Source organism: Seriola dumerili, unplaced genomic scaffold (assembly GCF_002260705.1).
Source record: "Seriola dumerili isolate Sdu_G_001 unplaced genomic scaffold, Sdu_1.0 BDQW01000043.1, whole genome shotgun sequence".
NCBI classification, from domain to species: domain Eukaryota; kingdom Metazoa; phylum Chordata; class Actinopteri; order Carangiformes; family Carangidae; genus Seriola; species Seriola dumerili.
The window spans coordinates 3,129,637-3,149,291 of record NW_019174298.1 but is presented as its reverse complement, the minus strand read 5'-3'; the positions used below and the strand labels follow the sequence as shown (position 1 = coordinate 3,149,291).

General features: G+C 42.3%; 2 protein-coding genes across 3 annotated transcripts in view; one reads left to right on the top strand and one right to left on the bottom strand.

The window, feature by feature from the left end:
* LOC111217363 (sodium/potassium-transporting ATPase subunit beta-1-interacting protein 4-like) overlaps positions 1-13,147 on the top strand; it is a 44,840-nt gene extending 31,693 nt beyond the window's left edge. The window contains exons 5-7 of one of the 2 annotated variants that reach the window (XM_022739192.1): positions 3,568-3,628; positions 11,508-11,592; positions 12,499-13,147. In XM_022739192.1, the coding sequence (XP_022594913.1) occupies positions 3,568-3,628; positions 11,508-11,592; positions 12,499-12,508 (156 nt within the window). In that variant the 3' untranslated portion in view covers positions 12,509-13,147. Of the gene's footprint in view, positions 1-3,567; positions 3,629-11,507; positions 11,597-12,498 lie in introns of those variants that run through there. The other variant, XM_022739193.1, reaches the window with a different exon arrangement.
* Positions 13,148-15,326: 2,179 nt separating this feature from the next.
* Positions 15,327-18,955, bottom strand: LOC111217421 (baculoviral IAP repeat-containing protein 7-like). Its single transcript, XM_022739281.1, has 7 exons — positions 18,511-18,955; positions 17,896-17,995; positions 17,658-17,739; positions 17,459-17,504; positions 16,495-16,704; positions 15,738-15,803; positions 15,327-15,526 (listed from the first exon to the last, which is right to left on the bottom strand). The coding sequence occupies exons 1-7, from the start codon at positions 18,953-18,955 to the stop codon at positions 15,327-15,329; spliced, it is 1,149 nt and encodes a 382-aa protein (XP_022595002.1).
* Positions 18,956-19,655: the final 700 nt, after the last annotated feature.

The window sequence follows — 19,655 nt, the reverse complement described above, 5'->3', positions numbered from 1 at the left end:
TTGTGTGATTTAATGTGCAAGCAGATATAAGTGGAATTGTCACTTGTTATTGAGGACACTGACCTATATTGGCTAAGGACAGCAACGCCTCCAGCAAAAAAAAACCACCAAGTGGTCACTTCTCTGATCTTAGCTTCCTTTACATCTCACTGTATCTACCGCAGCCTTAGAAAAGAAAACTGGAAGACAAAGAGGTTTAAGATCAGCCTGTGGAGAGGCGCTCTGGAAATGAGGAAGGCAGACATGGTTGGAGATATTACTTGCAGTCCTTCCGTATAGTCCATCTTGATTCAGTGTACAGGCCTTACAGCAGTTATTACTGGAGGTGTAAGAGACAGCAGTGATTTCCCATTACTGAGCAGAGACAGGCACTCTCACAAGCTTTGGCTTTTACTGATTAAAGGTATTCATTCTGTTTCAGGAAATGTGTGCTCTGTTGGATTTGTCTATTCACAACTGCTATTTATAAGTGTGGACTGAAGCTAAAAGTAGCCACAGTATGTCAGTCGTATTGTGTGTGTGTGTGGTTTTTTTTTTCGTTTGTTTTTTTTTATCCTCAGGGCGATGCCAGAGCTTTAGATTTAAAACTGGCTTCATATTGTTTCTGTCATCATTATCTCAACCTCTTTAAGGTTTCCCAGACTGCATTTCTTTTGAAACTACATTTCTCTTTATACACTCTTTCCTGCCCTCCTTTCTGTTATTTTCTCACACATGTGTTCATAGACACAGACAGATGACAAATCAAAAATAAATCCACAATGAATGCAACACAAGGTAAGCAGATGCCTCCACACAGGGTATGGAGGGTCACTGAAGAGCTTAATGAGTAGGAAAATGATATAAATCACATGCTAAGTTATCATATGAACACTTATTGACCACTGTGTGGAGTGTTCAGACCAGAAACGGCACAGGTGAGACGGCGAAATACTATCTGTCACCAAATTTGCAACTTGCAAGATGGAATTCGTAACAATATGTTCATGTCCTTCCACTTTAATAGTGACGAGTTTCTCTCATTAAAACGGACACTTTCTTGCGAGCCATACATGAGCACGTGAGAGTCCACGCATTTCTTTTTTCTCCTATTTCGCGAGCAACAGTCATTTGTGAAACGTTTAACTGAAACATCGCTGAGTTTAAAACACTGCAGAGCACTTTATACTATGAGACAGGATTTTACAACTCTGGAAAGCTATCAAGGGAGCAATTATTTTATCCTCTGTCTTGATGATCTCCAGGTAACAGTACAATCAGAGCTTTCTACCAAGATTGTGCTTGATTGGCCAACGCAGTGGGTTGCAAGTTGATGTTGTGTCACATTGCAGCATTGTTGCTGGACAAAACAGCATATTTGGGCGGGGGGGGGGGCTGCATTAATGCAGTTGTCTTACTTTAATTCACGTTTTTCCACACATTATTGTCGGTCTGAACATCAGGCCTCTCCACCACCATCATCAAAACACTGACTGAGGGAAGCTGTTCTGGCAGCTTGTGATGGTCAAACACCTAACTAATACACTTAATGCTGGGTTGTCCTTTAATTTGTCACCCATCTGTGTAATACGCCACACACACTTTTGTTCTTTTCTCAGCCTCAAGCCTCCTCTGCCGTGACATGTTGGCTGTGCTATGTTTGACTCAGTCCCAGACTGCAGCAGCAATCAGAGCCCTTTATGAAAATTAAACAAATGTGCACTCATGCATAGATATCATCCTGTACGAGCACACACTTGGTGCACACTTTTGCGGGAAAAGCACGCACGGACTCACACACAGACACAATACAATTGAAAAACAGGGTGTGCCCCCTGCTGTTAACACCATCTTGTGTTTGACACTGGCTTTATACATATGCTAATTCACCTCCATTTCACCGCCACTGTAATGGATGGGGTGAGACCAGCAATTAGAGACAAGACAGAAAAGAACAGGTGAGAGAGAAGCAGAGAGAAGAGTTGCGTATCTTATCTAGCCCACACAGCGACAGACCCATTCACTTTTCTACCAGACACCACACCTGCGTTTCATTCATAAATAAAACATTTAATCTACACCTGGATGAACTTCAGTAAAGGCAACATACAGTGGGGTCCAAAAGTCTGGGACCACTTTCCTTTTCAAGTGAATGGGAACACTGTATATTGCACACATAAAAAATGGAATAAAACCCAAATGAAGATGTTATGTTCCTCTTATAACTACATAGGCCAGACTAAGTTTTAGGTTGAGTGAATGTTTCATAAATAGCCACCATCACACACACAGTCATTGCCCCCCTGGGTTCTGTGTTTGTGTACCCAGTGTGCGAGGAGGGCAGCGTGCCCGACGCTGTTTTAATTGGCATGGCAGAGTGCCAAATGATGGATGGATGGCTGGGTGGAGAGAGACGGTCTCTCAGTGTCTGTCTCTCACTGTGTCTGTTTCTGAGTCGATGACAGCCATCTGCCAGTTCCACAGGCTATTCTCAGCGCTGGGTGTTTGCGTGCGCTCGTGTTGCTGTATAGTCACTGGTGTGCTTGCTCTGTTGCTTTCTGGTGTGTTTGCGCACACAAGCAACTACTGTATGCACACTGTAGAAACCGTGTCAACTTCGAAGGCTTTTGCCAACACGGATATTACAGGAAAACTTAGTGGAGCTGTGAAGACAACACTGACATATTTTAAATTGATATGGTGAACTTGTTAGTGAAGAGTTGTCTGCTTACACATCCAGCTATTGCGGAGCAACATTACTCTGAATTTGGAGTTGTGTTTCTGGTTTCTGTTTTGGGTCTCCACCAACTTTCGAAGGAAATATCTGTCTCTTTAGTTGCGAGTCACTTTTGTCTGTGTGCTGTTTGGCGCTGGGCAGGTAGCGTACAGTCGGGTTTTAGATGTCTGCTCAAGGCAGCTGCCTGCTGCAGGCGGAAATGACACTGGTGAGTAGAGCAGTGAAAGTAAACAAAAACATTAAATTTGCAGGCAAGTAAACCAAAACAATGAGCTGGAAGATGCTAGTTCAGTAGAGCTGAGGGTAACTTCAGAGTTAGGTGATACTTTTGTGTGGTTTCAGCACAACCTGATTAAGTGACACCCCTCATTACACATAGTTATTTGATCCATTGATATTCTATGGGTATTAATTATAGCGATTATAAGGCTACAACTATTTATTTTCTTTTTCAATCAACCTCTTGATCTTTGTTTGATGATTAATTGTTGAGTCTATAAAAAATCTAAAAGAAAAACTGTCATTGTTTACTTGATGAATAACTTAAACCATCTCTTGATTATAAAAATGATTGGCAATTTTTTTTTTTTTTTATCAATTAATCAACAAATGATTTCAGCTGTAGTGCTGTTCTTTGCACTGTGTTGCATCAGCCGCCCACTGGGGCATCCCTGAGAACACACAGCTGCCATCTCTGAAATCGAGGCCGTAGCCCCACGAGGCTTGCTCTTTTCCAGATGTTTGTTGTGTATTATCTGTTTGTCCATAAAAGCGAACACAGTGTTGTTTATCAGCTGCACACTGCCCGCTCTGTGGAGTCTAACCCCTCTTGTTTGCTTGTGTCTTCACAGCTCCTGGGCTTCGTGTACGCCTGTTATGTTGTCAGCGCTATCACTGAGGAGGAGGACAGCTGTGAGTCGCTCAACCTCACACGCACACACACACACACACACACACACACGCACAAAATAACTCCTGCAACGGAGCCTTGCAACAATGAATGAATCACACCCAGACCCACTCACACAGATGAGATAGAAAACACCCGAGTTGAGGAGAACAGGGCTACATCTTTCTTCATCTCCCTCTCCTCTCCTCTCCTCGTATCCCACCCCTCCCCACACCATCGTCGCTCCAGCCCCCCCCCCGCCTCTCCTCCCCCACGCCAGCTGGGCCCTCTCTCTCTCCCTCCAGAACCAAAGGAGCCATGTGTTCCCTCTCCAAACCTCCTTCGGCCCATTCTTTCCTTTCTCTTTCACGTGTACACTCGTCGCCTCATCTCTGCTCCTCAGCGGTCTGTGTGGTCCTCGCTGTTGTTGTGAACCCTGTTCCTCGCCTCCTTTAATGTACTCTGGCTTTCACTTTTCTCACTTTCTCCACTCTATGTGCCCCTTGTTTGTCGCTCCAGCTGTCTGTTTCCTGAGCAGGATGGGTGTTTTTATACTGCATTTGTGCACCTCCCCCACTCTCTTGTTCGTACACACACACCTTCCCGCCTCAAGCCTGTGTCTCTCGCAACTACTCAAACATCTACATCCTTTTTTTTTTTAAAGTGTTTCTTTACTGCGTTATCTCCGCTCCTGTCTGTATTGTTGTATGATGTGTGTTGTTGTGAGTCTAACTCTCACTATGGAGTCAGATGAGCTCAAGAGTTCACCTTGACGTGCATAAAAAAGGGCAGAGAGTGAGAAGGGGGGACCATTAAAATGAGTCATAAGAGAAGACAGAGAAACCAGAAACAGACAGTTGTGATAAATGACGCAGCTGCTGTGACCTCATAGGCAGCAGGTCAGAGGTCCTGCGGAGGGTTAGCCAATCAAGGGACAGGAAACATTTGATCTGAGGGTCAGTGGGAGTCATAAATATCTGATTAGCACTGCAGGACTGTGAGGATACATAGCCGTGTTCACAGGCATGAGAATCTGCCTTTACAAATATATTTATGCAATGCTTTGAAACCAGATGCAGAAAGGCGTAGGTGTCAGATAGCTGGATCTGTAATGGCAGAATAAACAAGCTCTCTCTGTGAGGATTAGCCAAGGAGTTTCTCAGGTACATATTCATACATATGTGCTTGTCAGAATGCTAATTATGAAGAATCCTGAGCTTGGCTGTAATTATGTCTCTCCCTGTTGTAGACAGATTTGATTTGAAAACAGCATAATGAACAAACTAAAAGCATCTTAAGACTCTTTGGGGGAAATCTGATGTGGGTTCTGTGTGTGTTCCTGTAGACCAGTGGTACACACGTCCAAGCTGTTCTTTGGTGGTCACATACCAGAGATTCACTGGCTGTAAGTAGTTAACATCACCATCCAACTGATTTCCCCTCCCAGCTCTGGGCAGCACCACTTAATCACCAGTCACCCTTAAGTAATCCCTGGAGGGTAATACCACTTCATCAGGAGTGAAGTGAAAAAAAAAAAGACTTTTGCCCTCAACATCTTTTCATTTTGTGTTTGGTGACCTGTGAGCTCCTTTCATTCCCAGTGTGGACAGTTCGCGCAGAGTGTGTTTGTTTAAAGTCGTAGCAGACAGTCTTTCGCGCTGAAATACAGAGATGAAAATAGCAAGCAAGCAATAAGGAAAGGTTGCTCAGGGTGAAAACAGAACATGGTGTGATTTTTATTGGTTTTAATTATCTTGTAGTTCTTCTCTGATCCCGACTGTGCTGGAGTAAAACGCAGCTACATCGCTTCCAACTGCTAGCTCTTTGTTATTGTAATCAGCCCTTAGCCTGCACACACACACACACACACACACACACACACACACACACACACACACACACACGCACACGCACAGACACTCACACATATTTGTTCATGAAGACACAGGTGCACAGACATGCACACTCTCGCACCAACACAAAACCCAGCCAAGGCACTTTGCCGCTCTCATTTTCTCTTCTCATTTGATGTGTAGATTAAAGCATTGAGCTCCCTGGCTGCATCAGCATATCTCCTCCTACACAGAACTTTTCCTTCTCTTCACTTCTCCCTTGTATGCTTTATGGTTTCTTCACAGGTAGATGGAACAGTCACGAATCAGAATCCAGTTCTAGTGTGTTTGAGAAGTCTTGGCTGTCCCCCTCTCTCTGTCTTTTCTCTTGTCTCTGCTTTTTGAGCTTTAATGAGGTGTGCTTGTAAAAAGTTAGAGGTCTCTGGTCACTCATTGTATCAGCCTCATTAAGCGCCTTGCTGGTCAATAACTTCACAGTTGATTGCGCCTCACCGAGACAAGGAAGGTAGGAAGAATCCTCAGAGACAGAAAGAGAAAGGGAAAGACAGAAAGAGGAGTACGTGAGGGGAGCTGAGGGAGGTGTTTGTCAGGAGCAAGCCAGGGAGGGGAGAAGGAGACGGGGCAATATGCAGGAACAAACAACACGAGACAAGATGAGCTTTTCACGAATAAGGAGATGAGACAGGAATTCTTCACACGACGAGCACTCCCCCACTCTCCATGGAAAGGGGTGAGTTAAATTTGAGTGCTCAGGCTTGCGTAAAGAATAGCGGAATGAAACACGCGCACACGTCCACACGCACTCGCAAGAAGCCAAGAAGACACAATGGGCAGAATAACAAGCATCATACACCATCAGCTCAGGGTTTGACATGGCTTTCAGGCTTCATTACTGATACTGTGTGTGTGTGTGTGTGTGTGTGTGTGTGTGTGCGTGTGTGCGTGTGCGTGTGCGTGTGCGCGCGCGCAAATGCGTGCGTGTGTGTATGTATGACAGAGAGAGAGATCTTCCTTTTTGATGTGACTTCCTTTCTTCATAAGTGCATGTGTCTGTGTATGTGCACTCACACGGATCTATATGCTGAGTGTGTGTGTGTGAGACTGTGTGTGACTGTTTGAGTGTAGGTGTTTATGTGTATGAATTTGTTACACAGAGTTATCGGTGGTGAGCAGACACACCGGCAGAGTGAGTGGTGGGGAAAATCCTCTTTGTAAAGTAGGTCATGGAGTTAGCCGCCTAGCGCTGGGATAAGCTCGCTTTAGCATGTCTGCTAATTATGCTGCCGCCCTGTGTGCTGAGTCACATCCCCAGAAAATCCTCCACGGCAGACAGAGCAACTGGAGGGATGGATGAATGTGCAAGCGGAGTGTATGAGGGAAAAGGTCAGAACATCAAAAAAGCCTCATTCTGTTGTTATCACCTCAAAGTGTTATTGAAAATGACGTCAAACAAGAAGAACAAAGATTGTTAATAGACCTTTTTCAACCGAGGACTTAATAATATGTGACAGTCGGAAAAACACAGATATCAAAAACAAAAGTAATGACGGCTGAATTCCATTTATTTGCTTCGGTTTCAGGGTCGGGGTGTAATTATTCATATTGTAACACCTGTGCTTTTCTTGCTATGACCAGTCAAAATGTCTTCTGTGCAAAAGGCCTGCGTTCAAACAACATTTGTGATCATACTGCAAAAAATGTGCACATGAAAGTAGTTGTTTTGTGTATTATTTACTCTTAAATAATTCTAATAAGATGTACAGTCATGTGTACAACTTCTAGGAACTACAAGTGAAGTGCGGATGCTTTCCGATATGATGCCATGAATAATTTTTATTGATCAATTAACTTCATACAGAGTGGAGTAGACAGAAGAAAACTTCAAATCAAATCAATATTAGATGTGACGACTTTTGCCTTTCAAACAGCATCAATTCTCCTAGGTACACTTCACGGTTGTATGGCTGTAAGTTTGGGGAGGTTGTCGCGCTGCAGAATGGATCTGGGTCCGATAAGACGCCTCCCTGCTGGTATTGCGTGATGGATAAGAATCTAAACATCTAAATACATGTAGCATCTAAAATATCTAAATCTTTTGTATGATACTGTAAATGTAGAATATGACATTTTTGCCGTGTGGAAAAAAATGTCAGAATCTTCCCAGCTCATAAAGCTCACAATGATAATTTCACTTATGCTGCCTGATTCAAGCTCTTCTCAGGACTGTGTGGGTGTGTACAGGCCTGATTGACCTTGTTGCATCCGTAAGGGCAGGACAGTCTACGCCCCTATCATTGTTGTTAGAAAATAAGGACATGGCGATCACCATATGTAAAGTCAATGTGCATACAGTAGTTTTTACTAAATCACATAATCAGCAGGACTATCATTGTTGCATCACAGTATTTGCATATTAGACTATATTTAACCAATATGCACGGTCTTGTTTTCATTATCTTGTCCAATTAATTTAGTGATTTCCTCCTTTTTGTTACTCATTTACAGTTGCTGTAGCCCTGTTTTATAATCATGAACAGACTCAGACAGTAAACACATTTCAAGCACTGTTTCACCATTGTATAAATTCAGTTGTATAGATAATGGACATTATGACTGGGTCAGTGTATGTATCAACATATGACTGGCAGAAGAATAAAGGCGGTGCTGGACATTGGATGACAAATAGGAGATTGGCAGTTGCAGCGACACATATTGAGGGTTTAACACAGACATCCAGTTTGTAATAGGTCACAAAGAAATAAACACAGGAGCAATATTTTCTGTATTTGTCACATTAAGGTCATCACTTGTTCATTTTCATTTGAGCATCATCAAACAGGCAAACTTTGCAGAGGCTCTCCTGTTCTATCTTTGCGTAGAACCTTTCTCCTCTCTGCATGGATGATTAACTTTAAATACACTCAATCAAACATACCTGCAATTTTCATATGCAAAATAACTAAGCATAAAACCACTAAACCAGTCTTAAAAGTAAATGAGTAGCCTGTATAGCAATCATGGCTGTGTAATGGTGTGTGAGGACAGAGGTTCAGTATTGCAGTATGGAGCTTGCTCAAAAAACAGTGTGTGCGAGGCAAAGAGAGATTGAGACACAGACCACAACTGTGTCTTATATCTCATCTTTTCTAGATTGTTGCAGATAGGTTCTGAAGTCTTGAGCTATCTGTCTGCCCTTTATCTCTATATCGCTGTCTTTGTCTCTGCCCTGTCTCTCCTTGAATTTCTTAATCTTCCTCATACTCCACTCTTTTATTCTCACCAACCCTGTTTTTCCCTCCTGGTCTTTTTCCCTTTATCTCTGTGCCTGTGTTTCATTTCAGTGTCAGCTCGCCAACTCCTCACACACAAATATAAATACACACACACACACACACACACACACACACACACACACACACACACAGGGTGCGATGCTGCAGTATACGGTAGACTGACTGCCAGTGTCTCTCCTGGTTCAGTACATGTCCTCTGATTTCAGCCAGTTTCCACTTAAACTGAAACATAATCGTCTTATATTATTCCTTGCTTGTTGAGGGGCACCACATAGATGCCTTAACTGTTGACCTACATACCTTTCATTTCTTGCATGTGTCCACACAAGTGAAAACCATCTCCCTCTGCCTGGGAGTAACCAAGCTCTTTCATTATTGGAGGATCAAATGCACTGATCAACTGCCAATATCTGTTTCCAAGGTCACGATCTGCACTAGAGAGGACAAATTAAACTCTCAGTTTCATACTGAAAGAATGCCATCCTCCCTGGTGTTTGCAGATCAAATCTGCCATCTACATGTTAAAACATTAGAATTGTGTTTAATGGAGTTATTTGGAAGTTTAACCCAACAGCTGTTTACTTACCAGACTTGCCAAGAGCTTCAGCCATCATTGCATTTATAAGACCACAAGTTAAAATACATCCTTTGAGAAGCACTACTTCTTCAGGGCAGACTGGATGGTACAGTGACTTGGTAATCGGAAAAGTGACAGGCCGACCAGGCTGGGGGAGAGCTGGTTAGCATGCTAACATCAGTAGAAGAAAAGAAATGATAGAAACAGAGTGGGTTGCAAAAAGTTACAAATAGCTCCTTTTAAAGCATCTCTTGAGAATGAACAGGCCACTTGAGATTGCAGCTTTCCACCATATCACATTCATTTTCAAAGTGATTGTATGTTAGCTCTGTTTTTACTGTTGTAAACACTGATTTCTCAACCATCAGTGTTTGGTGAGCTATACAGAGGCTTCAGTTCAAGGTCGTGGTCAGATAAATGTGTGTAATAATTATTTGAAAAAAGGTTCAAGCAATTAACTGGCTGGCATACACTATACAGTATGTAGAAGAGATGGAGATCAGAGTTAAAAATGAATTTTAATAAGGTTCTAACCAGGATATCTTCGTTAGAGTAGGAATGGTTAGTGGCTATTAGAGGCACCTGTTGAGGCACAGGTTCTGAGCTTTGAGACAATGTATATCCAGAGACTTTCCTTTCCTATGTATGTAGCACAGCAGGAATTTTCCACTTGTTTTGGAGGTATCCTGTCATAAAACGAAGCCTTGCAAAGGTGGAAAATTTGACCTGTTTGCGGTTCTAGATGAAAAGTCAGGTGATCACCAAAGTCATTAGGATTCATCCTCTGGAGACCCTGAATATCTCTGTCAAATTTCACAACAATGCATCCAACAGTAGCCGTGATTTTTCACTCCGAACTGACAGATGGGCCGACCGACATTCCCATCCCCAGAGCTGCTAGTGTGTCTAAAAATGGCAACCATCGTTATGATCTAACTGTATTCCTCAGCACAGTTTATCATGGCAGGGGTTGGATCCCCACCTGCTTATAATGAGAAAATCACTGGTACATAAAAGAGTAAGTAAAAGGTTTTTTGTGTGTGTGTGTGTGTGTGTGTGTGTGTGTGTGTGGGTGGTACAGATGAAATGGAGAAACCTTGGAAACCAGGGCAGGGTCACAGTAAAGGGACAGTTCCCCCACCACAGCACCCTGTGGCTCTCTGCATTCATCCTGCCCACCTATCAGTATTCAGCAGACCACCCCTGCCTCCTCTTATCAGGATGGAACTGATTTGGCCTTACAGTAGTTTCCATGGCTGGCTTGTGTTTGTTTTTCTCCCCACAGTTGTTGGTTCCCAGAAAGTAACAGATCTGCCCTTTTTTTTTTTTTTTTTTTTTTTTGTTTCCTCTGTAACTAGGATCCACTGTTTGCTTAGTGTCTATTTCCACTGCATCAGGCTCAATCTCCATTTCTCCTTTTCCTCCCCTCGTGGTGTTTACAGTAGTTTCAGAGCCTGTGGACATGCTGGCCTCTTTCACATGCACGCCTTCCACCTAATCTCTTTGGCCCCCTGTCAGTCAGACCGACAAGCGTGACGCGCACCGTTTTCCCCTTCTCCCCCCTCCCCTCTCTCCCACTCAACCTTTGTGTCCCCTCAAGAGCCGCAAGCATTTTCCTTCATCTCAAAAATCTCTCTCTGCATCTGTGAAAAATGCACTGCACTTTGGTACCGGCTTGTCACTCTCTCTTCCTCGCATGGCGTAACACTCGTTTGCTCATCTGCCCCTCGCCTAGAGTCTGAACTCTTAAGTGAGAAAATAAACAGAAAAGGTTGAGCATTCGGTCGGTGGCTGAAGGTCACCTCTGTTTCGGAGCGATAAAAAGGCTTAGGCTATTTTGACAGCTGGCCAGCTTTCACCTGTTCCCGAGCTTTCCCTCTGGCTCTAGGCAGATGCACAGATGAAAAAAAAGTTTTAGCAGAGTTTTTTTTTTTTTGAGGACTTTTATTTGTCAGTTAAAACGAAAAAACTTAAAGCGTGAAGTGTTCGTGCCAGGATGACTACCTTTCAACATCTCTGTATTATTACTGTTCCCACTGTGTCTTTTGTTTCCATTTCATTCCTCATTCATCTTGTGTTGTTCTTGTTTTTTGATCATGCATGTCTTTTTTGTTAAGTGTCATATTCTGTTACTGTCTGTCTTTTGATTTACTCCATAATTTATGTTTTTAATTTTCAGTTGATTTTATTGGTGGATTTGACCCATTCCCACTCTACCATGTCAATGAGAAACCATCTCATCTCCTCTTAAAGCCCATGTACCTGTAAGTATGACTGTGCTATCATCCCATTATGTGTGTATATATATATCCCCGTGTGTTATAAATGTGACTGTAATAACAGGTGTATGTGAATATACACATTACCATCACCACGTTGCCTTTTGTGCCTTTTTGTGGATGTAGTTGCTTATTTACTTATTTATTGCCTACATGTAGTTGTTTCTTTTTCAAGGTCACATTCCCAGATTTTCCCTGAAACTATTCATTAATCAAAACAAGAATTATTTTTCTGAGTTTACAAAATAACCTCAACTCAAGGTCCACCTACTCGTTTGTTCCAGAGCTTTTTATTACTCCATCAGGACCCAGTAGGTTAGAACACAACACCGACTAGGAGAGGTTGTGCAGACAGTTTCTTGCTCAGTATCTGGAGATTCATGTCATGTCTGGGGAGTAACATGTTCTTTGAAACATGCTACATCCTGTCAGAGGGCTTTGGGGAAAATAAAGGCCTTTCTTGTTGTGTGTATGTGTGTACGTGTGTTTGTGTGCGTGTGTGTGCTCATGCACACAGGCAGTTACTGATTGGAGCATATGAAGAAGAACATACAAAAATCTGTCTAAAATTGGATTAATCAATTAAGTTGTGCAGAGAATTTAATAACAATAAGCCTGGGAAGTCATGTAATAAGTCTCTGCCAACATGAAATGAATATTTTATTAGCTTCTTGACAGCTTAATCAGCTCCGTCTCTAATGGGAGGGAGGAAGTTTTCGTCTCCCAAATCTACTGGGAGTTATATCCTGGATAAATTCATCCAGGGAAGTGTGTCTGGGTGTGTATGTGAGTGCGTGCTTGTGTGTGTGTGTGTATAAATGTGTTTGTGTCTGAGCTGGCCAACAACTTCTAACCCTCCGTTCTTCCTTCCCACGTTTCTGTCCTTTACAGGTCTACGTAAATAGGAGAGCGTCCAGCAGGGAGGTGACACAGCAAATTCCCACGGAGACAAACATCCCAGTGCACTGGGGACACGCCAGACATTCCTCCCCCCTTTTTGATTTCAGTGCTTTAAACATGTCATTTACTGGTATGCTGCCCAGAAAAGCCAACACTTCTCAGTTAGGGTCCATTGTTTTCCAGGGAGGGATGACGGGTTCTGGGAACGGGGGGATTACAGTGCAACAAAGCCTCATATTGTGTATTTAGGGAAGTATCAATCATTTTCTTTGTGTTGAGTTCTCTGCTGAGGTCCCATCGCTGTGACCTGCCCATAATGGTCTAATACTTCCCAAGAACATGACTGTATAGAACATGTACAGCATATAAATACATTGTGTATGTAGTCAGGGACTGCCCAGCATTCCCAGTCTGCGGTACTGTGTCTTAGAGGACTCAGTGATTTAGCATGTTATTGCCGGTTTGGCTCAGATCTTGGCTGGAGGGCTGAATTACAGTGGAGCCTGTGGAATGAGCTATTGTGTGCAGCCTGTTTACTTTAGGCCAGGATCTGTGTGCATAAATACACAAAGTAAAGCAGGAAGAGGCAGGGGAGTGGAGAGGTACAGGGAGGGGAGGGAACAAAAGCACCAAACCTACAGGGGCATCTGTCAAAAATAGAAAATGTAAATAATGAAACGAGCCGGGGGGTGGGGGGGTGGGGATGGAGGGGGTTGACATGTGGTTGAGAGTTATGGTTGAAAGTTTGACGTGAAAACTATCAAGAATGCAAAAGAGCGTTAGCGTGTAAGAGGCGTTCAAACGCAGGGAATGGCATGCGAGTCTTACTTTTATTTCCAGAGTCTTATTATTGTGACTATTTTCACCAACAGCCTCGTCAGTAATTCTGAAGTGTCAGGTGTTTGTGTCAGACGCTGTGTTGAAAGCTTTGTTTTCACCTCAGTTTTTCTCCTCTAACTACTGACACATCAGGCTGCTGGCAGGGGGGGGGGGGTCATTACACACACTCGAGTAAAGGTTACACAGCATATATTTAACTTCGAGAAAACAATAGAAATTGTTTTACGATTCATATTGCACACAACAGTGTTGAGTCTTATGGGTATGGTCTTCTGTGTAGAAGTAGCATGGCTATACGTGAGTGGATCAGAGCATTGTCTCTTGTCACTTCAACAGTTTAGATTCTCATTGGTGATAGTCTCAGTTGTGATTGTTTTATAGCATGTTTTTTACAGGGTTTGTATTGTAATTATGTGTAAAGCATATTAAGTAATGACAAAATAGCGAAACTGATGTCTTCACAGTGTATGAGCTGGATAAACTGGGTAGTTTCTTAATCATATTTCTTTTATTCTGACCCAGTATCATTATAACTTGATTTAGGCAAAAGTGCACACACCTGGGTCGTATCTCCCAAACTGAGTGGTAGCACTTTTTTTTTTTTTTTTTGCGCTTAATGTTTAATCTATCAGGACAAAAGTCAGCTAAAGTCAGATCCCCTGTTGCCTCACTGATTGTGTGTATCACTACTGCCCTCTGGTGTTCAGAGTGTTCATGTACAAGTTGCGAGGCTGCTGAGTCTCTGCCACACGCCCGCTCTTCCACAAATCTCCATTTTTTTTTTTAACTCAAACTCATTTTTTGTTAGCGGATAACAGTGAATCTTAAAATAGCATGTTGATACTGAATAAGAATTGTCATGTGAGAGGAGTCAGCAAGTTGCCCTGGTTGTTTCATTGTTACATTCAGTCCTCTGTCTTTGTCATTTCGGTTAAGATCTTTTCTTAGCCACTGAATTTGAATACAGAATATTTTCAGTACATCATTTGTTTGATTGCAGTAATTCTTGGTGCAAATTCTTGAAATTGACAGCATAGCTATTTTTTTCCTAGAATCAAAAAAAAAGTTGAACAAACAAGTTGCTTTCTGTTCATTTTGTTTTTCAGTCCATTTAGTCTATTGTTAGCACCTGAAAACATCCTGCTGGGCCTCAGATTTCTGTGATATTAGATGTACTGTCACTGCCAGATAGACAGTCTACAAACTGTTATGATTCTGAACTAATCTCTTGACTAATTTCAGAATAATGTGAGTGATCTATTTTGATGTGATTGGTCTCTCTATTGGAAAGATGCAATAATAATTTATAAGTCATTATTGTCTTTATAATTTAAAGTTTACACACTCCTGGTATGCTAACTGGTGTGTGGATTAGTAAAAACACAGAGCACCTCATATTGTAACATAATCAGTATTAGTAGTAAGATACTACTAAAATCATTATGTAAAAACGAGTCTTCCTCTCAGTGCAATACAGCCTCTTCCTAAAACCCAGTGACTGGAATTAGTTAAAACCTGTTATGGTTGTCTATGTGTGTTAGTCTCCACTGAAAAAAAGATTCCACCTCTTTGTAGATAATTCTGTTTCTTTGCATAGAAAGTGGAAAAAGATTTTTTTGTATTTCTCTCTTCTATTTTGTGTCCTGTGTTGCCCCGTCCCCATGTGACCTTGATTGTGTAATCCTATTTATCCAGAACTGTGCTTTGTGTTCATGTAAATAGGTGTTTGTTAATAAAAGAATGTGCTCTTTTAATGATCTGGTGTGTCATTTATTTAGTAGACATTTTGTTTGTGTGAAAATTAAAAAATGAAAAAACAAAAACAGCTTAAAATGTTTATTGTAGAAAATAATCTGTTAACCTCCGACAAAACAAGCAGCACTCTTGATTTTTATCAGTACAAAGGCGAAAATGAGTACAGAGCAAAACTCAAGGCCAATCATGTAACACCTGTATAGCAGCAGCTTCTCACTACAGATTTAGGACATGAAAGCACGAACACTGCCTCTGATGACAGCTCTGCAGATGGGGCAGTGACGCAGGCTGGCAGCACAATCACCACACACCACCAGATGACCACAGGGGATGAAGACGATGGACACCAGCTTGTCCATGCACACCTTACAGGTCCTCTCCTCCTGCAGCTGCCTCAGCAGCTCCTCTGGACTGGGGTCCTTCACTGTTTGACAAACCACACAGAGAAAAAAAAACACATGAACACATACATGGCCAGAGTATATGTACAAGCTGACTGTTGTGTTTGAAGCCTGAATGCTGCAGGATAGAGCAATCATATGACAGCGGTTCAATGCTGTAATTGATTATGAAAAGCATTACAAGCACAACAGTAGCTGTTTTTCCTGCTAGTCATGGAGATGTTGACCTCTGACCTTTCTCTCTGACGGGTGTTTGTGTCCTCACGTTTCCAGCACTGGAGCCCTGCCTCGTCTCTGTATCTGAAGCACACAAGCATGGAAAAAGACAGTCAACACACATTATGAACTCAAACATCCATTGTGACATATCAACATGCAAACAAATGGAAGTTACACTCCTTACGTAAAATTATGTTTTAGATTGTCAGAAAACGACAGATGATACTTGAAAAGTATCAAAAGTACTGGTTCTACGAAAGAAATGGACCTTGACTGGCATTTTGTGATTCATTACATAATAGATGGAGCTAGTTTTCACCACTTGATAGAGATAGGTGGTTAAGTCCAGTGGTTCCCAGTTGAGGGGTAGAGCCTCCTCTGATGGGTCACAACATAAATCTGAGGGGTAATGAGATGATTAATGGGGAAAGCAGAAGAATAAACAAAGTTCTGCTTCAAAACCTTTCTCTAATCTGTTCCTCGCTGCACCTCCAACAGTGATTAGAATGAAATTTAAGAAATTTAGAGGGTACATGTTTGAGAATCTGAAATGTGACAAGGGGCTCCAACTAGACATGTATTTTATAGGCTTACTATATGTAAAATATTAATCTGAAAAGTAACCAGTAACTATAACTATAACTGTAGAGGCAAAAAGTATCAGGAAATTGAAATGCTCAAGTAAAGTACAAGTACCTTACAACTGTACTTAAATACAGTACTTAAGTAAAAAAATAAAAAACTTTGTTAACTTTCCACCGTTGGCTGTTACCTCTGCTCTGCGGGCCCCTCCGTCTGTCCTCCTCCTCTGCCTGCAGTACATCAGTGACCAGGTCAGATACAGAAGTGTAGTGCTGGCCTGTCAAAAGATACTTGGTCTGGACCAGACTCTCCACCAGGTTGGCCTCAAAGCCCATCTGAAGCACAGTCTGCACCACAGGAGAAAGCATGGCCGAGGAAGCGCCCAGACCTCCGACCACATCTGGGAGATGAGAGGAAGGGTGAGGTGAGGAAGACTAGTGACCAGCCACTGGACATTTGGTTCAATTTAGCACCACATACTATACAATCTACTAGATAAGTGGGAAAATAAATGACAAATTGTGCAGCTTGCCTTTATCTGCCGATACATTAACATTTCAAACCCCGGACCTCTTCTGTATACTTGCTGAAATGGATTCTAATTGTGATGCCTTCATTGTATGGAATAATTGCCTTCTCATGACTACCCTGCAACCATGAGCAACAGTCAAATGGTTTCCATAGCGCTCCCTAATTACTGCAACCCGAGAGCAAACATTAGCTCAGGTAATTGAACATCCAGTTATTTCATTTTCAGCAGCCTTGCAAAAAAAAGTAATGAACCTACTGAGTGTGTTCAGAGTCTCATTTGGGGTTTTAAGTAGCGCTTGTGTGCCATGTCTGCTTTTATACTTCAAATCCATGTTTCTACCAAGGTGGAACTCCCAGGATGATCTAAGAATAATTCAATCAACCGGATGCAGCCTTTCTTTTCTCCATTTCCACCACCTGCAGTGCAACTCAAAATGTTTGCTCTACCTTTCCCCTTTTGTGTGAACAAGCAGGAGTGGATGTTGACACTTTGATGATTTGCATCAAAGCAGAAGGCTGCTATCTTTTTTATCCCGATCTACACAGTAGACATGAAGGGGTTTTTTTATGTGTTTGGTACATATCCTTCATTCTCTGCCTTTTTAGAATTTTATATGACTTACCATTTCTGGAGCTGATATCTCTGCCTGTGGAGGTCTGTGAGCCACCCTTCAAAAGTAATCATATTTCAAATTCACAATGAAAGTCATGAATGATTTAAATTCAGGAATGGCAAACTGTCATTTATTAATGCGGAATTATTCTTATGTCTGCAGTATGACAAATAGGTTTTATCCAGATAAGAGGGGTAAAGGTTCTCACCACAGTCTCACCCAGATGGAAATGAGTATCTTGTATGTTGCTGATGTACTCCTGCCCTCTCGATTGGATTAAAAACTCACACCTGAGAAATACAAACATGCTATTTTATAATTTAATAATGCATGAATGCAGAAGTTTCACTTGCGAGTGCAAAACAAAATAAATAAATAAATAAAATAGACAAATTATGCGTTCAACAGTTGTCTTTGTATGTGCCAGTGACAGGTCCTGCTGTTACCGTGGAAACCACTTGGCATGTTCCTGCCACGGGTCGTCTCCTGGTTCCCAGTTTCTCAGCCCTCCATCACAGTAGAAGCATTTGACATTGTCGCCGTGACCTGTCAGGATGAACGAGATCACTGAGAGAAGAAGCTAATGACGCGGCTGGACAAAGAAAAGATCCTTACACTCCATTTCTGTCCTTAATCATCAAAAAACATAAACAAAACTTGTCTATATTTCTGATTTTACAAGGACTCAATCTCATACACAAACTATATAACAAAGGTAAATCAATAATTTGCTTTGGTCACTGTAGGGTTACTTTATCTGATTGCAAGACTTTGTATAGGTTTTCATGATATTGTGTCCACATGCTGTGTATTGCCTAAAGCTGTGAACCCTACTTCTTTAGCAGCCCCAGCTTTGTCCAGGTTGTTCTGTCCACAACATCATGACTCAGCAGGACAATTGTACTATTAACTCTCTCACAAAGAGAGGTCGCTCTAGCAGTGACTGGGTCAGTGCTGAATATTTCACTGAAATATACTCATGGATACTCAAATGTTGCTCATAAAATATTAAAGAAAGCAGATGTTTAGGATATAAATGTTACTAGTGAGACAGTGAGCACCTGTGTAGAAAAATCCTGCTCTGGCGAGAACATCTGGCTGGACTGAGGCCTCAGTTGGCCAGTTGTGGAAAGTGGTGAGCCGGGAATCCTCTGCCTCCATCTCTGGGTAGACCGCTTGTCCAGCTGTCCCCTGATCATCCATAGTCATCCTCTGGAGTTGACTCAATAATTGGCCATCCACGGAGTCCGAGGATCCAACTTGGAGAGGAATATTTCCCACAGCTCGACCCAGTATGAAACTGCAAGTGGGGAAATGCCTCTTGTGCTCTGCGGCTGGGCTGTCCCCGTGCACCCAACATCTTAAAATCCCTCCACAGCAGAAACACTGGACTTTATCCCCGGGGCCAAGAAAGAAGAAGCCTGCTTTGGCCAGATCTCCAGATGTGACAGGTGCATCTGCTGGCCAGCTCTGAAAAGTTCGAAGTCTCTCCCCTTCTCTTCGCATCTGTGGCTCCTCGAGAATGTGCAGCATAGTACTCCTGTCATCCATCATTCTGTGGCATGTAGGTTTTCCTTTCTCTTTCTGTCTTGTGCCAGTCATCCCTTTTGCGGTCCATAGTGGAGCGCGCACTGAAGGTGAGTGCAGCACACCGACTGAAATAATATGATCAGCTGTGGGGGCCTGCACATTGGCCTACAGGAGACTGCTTTCCAGAAAAGCCACTAAATGCCAGAATGTATGCTCATTGACGCTTGAATGAATGACAGCCTGAACATGCCATGTTACTCTGCCTCTTAGGGAAAAAGGCCCACCATGTAAATAGTTTTAGAAGCATACTATAGCCTAACAACTAATCTGGACTATTAAAGGGATATCACACAGATATTAAAACATAGCAGCAAGAACAGAATAAGCCCACAACTGAATAACAGAAAACCATTTTAACCTATGATTCCTTACGGGAATACGCTGAGTACTGTGGTGTTTTTCCATGAGGGGTTTTCTGGATTTCAACAAATGTTCACAGGCTCCATCTCATATAGAAAAAGAAAACTTGACCTTTCAAAGTATTAGAAGCTCAAGAGTGGCTCTTTCTCCTGTTTTTTCCTAATCGCATTGACACTGACCTTTTTCTCTGGTGAGTGTTTGTGTCTTCAAGGGCCTACAGGATTTCTTTTCCCTCTGCACTTGAATTTGTAAGATT